Source organism: Notolepis coatsorum, assembly GCF_963971535.1.
Source record: "Notolepis coatsorum genome assembly, chromosome: 7".
Lineage (NCBI taxonomy): Eukaryota > Metazoa > Chordata > Actinopteri > Aulopiformes > Paralepididae > Notolepis > Notolepis coatsorum.
Window position 1 is genome coordinate 150236388 of NC_140171.1, and position 7500 is coordinate 150243887.

The 7500-nt window shown below is 44.6% G+C and overlaps 1 protein-coding gene across 1 annotated transcript in view; it reads left to right on the forward strand.

Moving 5' to 3' along the window:
- LOC311231806 (CSC1-like protein 2) overlaps window positions 1-7500 on the forward strand; it is a gene marked incomplete at both ends in the record, with an annotated part of 89568 nt that overhangs the window by 42481 nt on the left and 39587 nt on the right. Inside the window, one exon of the mRNA XM_084318430.1 lies at window positions 1030-1100. Within this exon, the coding sequence (XP_084174556.1) occupies window positions 1030-1100 (71 nt within the window). The remainder of the gene's footprint in view (window positions 1-1029; window positions 1101-7500) is intronic.

A 7500-nucleotide genomic window follows, 5' to 3' on the forward strand; every position in this document is an offset into this window, starting at 1 on the left:
ACAATAATAAAAATAGGCATAGAAAAAAATTTACATAGAAAAAATAAAATAGGTAAGACACAAGATATGCATGGTAAAAAAAAATACATGCTAAGTTCCTGAGAAACTGGTTCCTATACACTACTATACAATTTACAATTTTAACTCTTAATGTATCTAAACTATACTATTAGTACCTCCTTCCTTTAAACACACACCAGGTCACTTTAGGAAAAAGCAAAGGTCACTTTAAAAAACATAACTATGTTTTTGTATAGTATAGTTAGTATAGGAGTTACATATAGCATAACTGTATATTGTATAGCATATTGTATAGTAGTGTATATAGGACTCATTACCTTTAATTCGTAATCTTAGCATTGTATAGTATTTTATAATGGTACCTTTTATCATGTCTCTCTATTCTATTTTATTCTATTATTATTATTATTTAATTTTTTTTATTTGCACAATCAAGGCGGTCATGGCCACCTACATTTCCCTACATGTCTCGTGTATGTATGTGACGAATAAATCTCTTGAATCTTGAATCTGACCCTCTTTCCAGTGAACGAAGCCAATATTCAGTAGAATTACAGATGACCAAAATGATAACAATTTCTCTTTAATTTGAGTTTTAATGGTTGTAAAATATATGAAGTGTCCTCTGTGAAAAGTTGGTAAAGTTAAGATACAAACAAGTAGATCCACACGCCAAATGGCTCCCGTTGAAGGGATTTGTATTTGTATTATGCAGTAACGTTTCGAGCAGACTTCTGTTCAAAACAGAGAATGGCATCTTAAGAAGTTACTTCAGCCAGTTGATAGTATGTTAAGTGACATTATAGGTAATAATAATAATAATAATAATAATAATAATAATAATAATAATAATAATAATAATAATAATAATAATAATAATAATAATAATAATAATAATAGACACAGCATACTAGACATAGTTATTCCTACATGCAGTAAAGCCTACATTGTATGACTTGCATGACTTGATCTTCTCAAACTAAACGCAGTTTGAATCTTTTCTTCCAGGTAAAACGTACTTTATTTATTAACGGGATTTCGAAATATGCAGAGGAGAGCCACATCAAGCAGCACTTTGAGTAAGTCCACCTGTATTGATATTCTCTGAAACCTTTCCAAACAAAGCTGCCTTTCAACTAAAATAACTCCATGTTCACAGTTAGCAAGGGCTGTTCACCCTCTCCTCTCGTCATCAAAACAAACCCATGCCGGGAGGAGAGAAACGGTAACATCTCCTTGCAACAGGAAGCGACAGAATTAAGCAACCAAGGGGCGAATTCACAAAGAATGGATTGCGCACACGCTAATGGCACCCTTAACTGTTTAGTGCGCAGTATCTGCTCCATCTTTGCGAGCCATTCACTAAGGATATTGCGTGGATGAGATACTAGAGTGAACACGCCCATAGGTGTGCAGTTTGCTCCTGATTTGCTCCTGCGCAGTTGGCTCGCGAAACGTTCGTTATACGAGTATCGCAGAGAAATGTCAAAGGTACTCACAGTTGCACGAGGGTCTTGGACAGAGAACGGCAATGGTTTGAAAGCTCGGTGTTCATTTTAAATATTTTTTATAAACTGGTCAACACTGGTCAACACAGTTTTATTTCAGGCATTGGGTGCCTGATGCGCATGCGCTGTGATCACTTGAAACTCGATGATAAACAAGAGAACAGAGCATCGCATGAACTTATGTCGTGGACTTATGAATGCACTGTCAGCTGAACTCGCACCAATGCATAGGGAGATAGTCAGACATCCCAGAATTATTTCATAATACAAAGTTTCTGAATGGACGTTTAGATTAAACCAAGTTGTATGTAGTGATGCGCGGTCTTTCCCCGCGGAACACAAGTTACTTAACGTTACACAGGTCGCGCTGTGCGCATGCTTAGCTTGCTAACGTTAAGATAGCAGTGTAACTTAAAGTGGAAATGAAGCAGTGAACAATGTGATCCTAGTTTGTTTGTTGTGTACCTTGTGTAAGACAGGGTTCTATAATCAAATGTGAAATCTATCTTATTTGTCTGAAAAATCAAATATAATATCCCTGTTTTCAACATGGGCGCCGCCATTTTGTTGCTGACGTCATGGCTGACGTCATGAGGCTGGTTTGGTGTATACACTGCTGGTTAGCTGCCTATAGTGAATGGGTCAGTCGGTAAATAAAATGTTGCCTACAAAACAACGGGACCGCGTGGTTCTGTTTGTATTGCTCCTGGCTGTTCAAACTAATTTTACCATGTGAGAGAGAGGAAAGTTGGTTAATTTCCACAAACTACCAGTGAAAAAAACAGTGTTGTTGGCATGTTGGCTCAGGCTGGCTGCACTCAGGCGGCGTGATCAGCCTGTTGGACAGGGAATGAAGATCCCCAGAGAACACTTCATTGCCTCGGATTATGTTGTTGGGGGTGGAAGGTTTGTCCAGAAGACCACTAATCAGCTGAAGCCTGATGCGGTTCCCTCGGTCTTCGACAGACAGACCGGCGTTAGCTCTCGGGAGCGATGGCTAGCTAGTTAGCACCAGCCGGGGACCGGCGTTAGCAACCGGGAGCGTCGCGGAGCATTCAGCCTGCTGGCTACCTAGATCCACTTCAACCAGCCGAGCGTCGGGAGCTCCAGCAGCTTGTCGATGTGCTAATAGCCTGGAGCCAGCTACCGTTAGCTTGCCGAGGCTATTAGCACACCGACAAGCTGTGTAGCCAGCTACCGTTAGCTTGCCGAGGCTATTGGCACACAGACAAGCTGTGTAGCCAGCTACCGTTAGCTTGCCGAGGTTCCAGCACACCGACAAGCTGTGTAGCCAGCTACCGTTAGCTTGCCGAGGTTCCAGCACACCGACAAGCTGTGTAGCCAGCTACCGTTAGCTTGCCGAGGCTCCAGCACACCGACAAGCTGTGTAGCCAGCAGGCTGAATGCTCCGCGACGCTGGTTGAAGTGGATCTAGGTAGCCAGCAGGCTGAATGCTCCGCGACGCTCCCGGTTGCTAACGCCGGTCCCCGGCTGGTGCTAACTAGCTAGCCATCGCTCCCGAGAGCTAACGCCGGTCTGTCTGTCGAAGACCGAGGGAACCGCATCAGGCTTCAGCTGATTAGTGGTCTTCTGGACAAACCTTCCACCCCCAACAACATAATCCGAGGCAATGAAGTGTTCTCTGGGGATCTTCATTCCCTGTCCAACAGGCTGATCACGCCGCCTGAGTGCAGCCAGCCTGAGCCAACATGCCAACAACACTGTTTTTTTCACTGGTAGTTTGTGGAAATTAACCAACTTTCCTCTCTCTCACATGGTAAAATTAGTTTGAACAGCCAGGAGCAATACAAACAGAACCACCGCGGTCCCGTTGTTTTGTAGGCAACATTTTATTTACCGACTGACCCATTCACTATAGGCAGCTAACCAGCAGTGTATACACCAAACAAGCCCCATGACGTCGGCAACAAAATGGCCGCGCCCATAATGATAAATGCTTCAAAAATGCACATAACAAATCGTTTTTTCTTAGAAACTGCTTATTTTTATAACGTGATTTTTTCTGTGGCTTATCTAAATACTAATGTGATGATATGAATATGTATTTATCGCACTGCTTCATTTCCACTTTAATGTTACACTATTCATGCTTTTTTCGAAGGTTTTTCGTTCTCTCCGCTATGATGAAAGCAGAGCTCTGTGTCTGCTTTAGCACCTCTCAAGTACCGTGTAATGAATGAGCTGTAATGAACAGGCGCTCGCACACACCAGACCACACCCTTCAGAGGCTCCGCTCCCCGCAAATTGTAGTCCTTTCCCAAGCTTCGGGAACACATACTGTCGGACAATCTAACAATAATTAACTCATTTACAAGTTGTATTAAGTTTTGCAAATAAGGGAACAGAGAAAGAACATTTCAAAGCAGTCAAAAATGCAATGTTTCTATTTTGACCTACCGTACTTTTCGCACTATAAGCCGCACCTGACTATAAGCCGCAGCAGCTAATGTTTAATTACCATATGTAAGGAGTGGAGCCTGCAGCTTAATTTGACTCAACACGGGAAACCTCACCCGGCCCGGACACGGAAAGGATTGACAGATTGATTGCTCTTTCTCGATTCTGTGGGTGGTGGTGCATGGCCGTTCTTATATTGAGCTTTAAGTTCCCACCTCTACAGAGAATGACTCCCATTGGGACACAATACTGTCGGACAAATAACATTAACTCATTTACAAGTTGTATTAAGTTTAGCAAATAAGGGAACAGATAAATAACATTTCAATGCAGTAAAAAAAGCAATATTTCGATTTTCTGGTTTTGTCCACATATAAGCCGCACCGTTATATAAGCCGCAGGGTCGACAAATGGGGGGAAAAGCCGCGGCTTATAGTCCGAAAAGTAGGGTATTTCTGAAATGTGAGACATTTTCGCGATTTCTGAGGAATGTAAAAGGCCGTCACAAGTCGGCTTAGACCGTGCCGAGTCACCTATACACCACGTTGCTATGGTTAAATCATAGATTACAGACTGGAACACTCGGAGCCGGCGGGGGAGACCAGTCTGAGTCCGGGCTCTTATTGCCAGTCGTCTAGCCAATCTGTGAGCGCCAGAAATAACCACGGCACCAAATCCCCACTCTCCCTGCCCTGCTCTCTTCCCTCTCAGACACTCTCCCTGCCCTGCTCTCTTCCCTCTCAGACACTCTCCCTGCCCTGCTCTCTTCCCTCTCAGACACTCTCCCTGCCCTGCTCTCTTCCCTCTCAGACACTCTCCCTGCCCTGCTCTCTTCCCTCTCAGACACTCTCCCTGCCCTGCTCTCTTCCCTCTCAGACACTCTCCCTGCCCTGCTCTCTTCCCTCTCAGACACTCTCCCTGCCCTGCTCTCTTCCCTCTCAGACACTCTCCCTGCCCTGCTCTCTTCCCTCTCAGACACTCTCCCTGCCCTGCTCTCTTCCCTCTCAGACACTCTCCCTGCCCTGCTCTCTTCCCTCTCAGACACTCTCCCTGCCCTGCTCTCTTCCCTCTCAGACACTCTCCCTGCCCTGCTCTCTTCCCTCTCAGACACTCTCCCTGCCCTGCTCTCCTCCCTCTCAGACACTCTCCCTGCCCTGCTCTCTTCCCTCTCAGACACTCTCCCTGCCCTGCTCTCTTCCCTCTCAGACACTCTCCCTGCCCTGCTCTCTTCCCTCTCAGACACTCTCCCTGCCCTGCTCTCTTCCCTCTCAGACACTCTCCCTGCCCTGCTCTCTTCCCTCTCAGACACTCTCCCTGCCCTGCTCTCTTCCCTCTCAGACACTCTCCCTGCCCTGCTCTCTTCCCTCTCAGACACTCTCTGACCAGTTCTCTCTATCTCTCTAATTAACAGATGAACAGTCAGTAAATCACGAGGTTCTCAGTGACGGACGTGATTAGCAGTCCTGTTAATCCTTAGTAACAATAACCTAAATAATTATCTCAGCGAAGGAGGTTACTTTCCACCCGTGTGTCTGTCTGTTCGTCTTGGTGTTTAGTTAGTTAGTTTATTTATTTATTTAGCACATTATTAAAAAAAAAAAAAAAAAAAAAAAAAAAAAAAACAGTGCTAGGAGGGAACGAAGCCCGAAGGGTTTGTACAAAGTTCCACTCCCATCGTTGTCCATGGTGTCCGTCTGTGAACAAGATATCTCAAAAAGTAACGTCTTGAGTGCTGGGCTGTACCGAATAGTTCGAAGCTTCGAAGCTTCATTCATAACATTGACATTCGAATTCTAAATCAACATTCGGGGGAAAAAAATTATCCATCTATTCATTCTGTGTCTCATAATATTATAGTATTATACTATTATTATAGTATATGGCTCGTCATAAACATTTAAATAAAACATTTATCATTTAAAATTATGATGTAGCTTATCTGCATCCGCTCGGCGCTCCATCAAGACGTCACCATCACTTTCGTGCCAACCGTGCCCTTATTGGATTATTTATGTTGACGAAACTGACGAGTTATATTCATTAAAGAAAGTTGATTTAATAAAAAATATTACTCGTTTATTCAAATTGAGGATTTTGTTTGAGGATCAATTTTTTTATTTATTATTTATGATTACATCATAAAATATGACGACAGACATTCAATGCTTCATTCGAAAACTTCAATAGAAGCCTTGAATGTTAAAAAACAAAATTACATTCGGTACAGCCTTACTTAAGTGCCACACGATTTCCTGTGTACGTTCGTGACCCCAGAATGAAGAAACCTATTGGTTTTGGTCCCTAAGACATTTCCTGTAGCGCCACCATCAGGCCAAACAAAGACGTTATTGCCAGATTGACCCCTCTAGCGCCTCCATGAGGCCGACATTTTCAAATGAGCCTGATCATGTGAGCCCCACATGAAGTCAAAGGTCACGGTGAACAGAAGGGGATACTGGGTGCAGTACATGGTGAACCAAACCTGACCAGATGTTTATACATTCTTCTAGTTTGTTTGTGTGTCTGTCTGGATATCTTGGTAAGTAATCACTGGATTGCCATACGATCTGTGAAATGCTGTGAACATTCATGACCTGTAACAGAAGATTACGGTTTTACCCCATTTTATTTATAAGGTGCAGATCTCTTCTCCCCTCGTGGGCCTTTCACACAACTTGCTGTGTTGCATCTAGGAACTAACGTCTTTACATTATACTATTTACATTTTCACCAGATCCAAACCATACGCCCCACCAGATCCAAACCATACGCCCATCAGATCCAAACCATACGCCCACCAGATCCAAACCATACGCCCACCAGATCCAAACCATACGCCCACCAGATCCAAACCATACGCCCATCAGATCCAAACCATACGCCCACCAGATCCAAACCATACGCCCCACCAGATCCAAACCATACGCCCATCAGATCCAAACCATACGCCCACCAGATCCAAACCATACGCCCATCAGATCCAAACCATACGCCCACCAGATCCAAACCATACGCCCCACCAGATCCAAACCATACGCCCACCAGATCCAAACCATACGCCCACCAGATCCAAACCATACGCCCATCAGATCCAAACCATACGCCCACCAGATCCAAACCATACGCCCACCAGATCCAAACCATACGCCCACCAGATCCAAACCATACGCCCACCAGATCCAAACCATACGCCCACCAGATCCAAACCATACGCCCACCAGATCCAAACCATACGCCCACCAGATCCAAACCATACGCCCATCAGATCCAAACCATACGCCCACCAGATCCAAACCATACGCCCCACCAGATCCAAACCATACGCCCACCAGATCCAAACCATACGCCCACCAGATCCAAACCATACGCCCATCAGATCCAAACCATACGCCCACCAGATCCAAACCATACGCCCACCGGATCCAAACCATACGCCCACCAGATCCAAACCATACGCCCCATCAGATCCAAACCATACGCCCACCAGATCCAAACCATACGCCCCATCAGATCCAAACCATACGCCCACCAGATCCAAACCATACGCCCACCG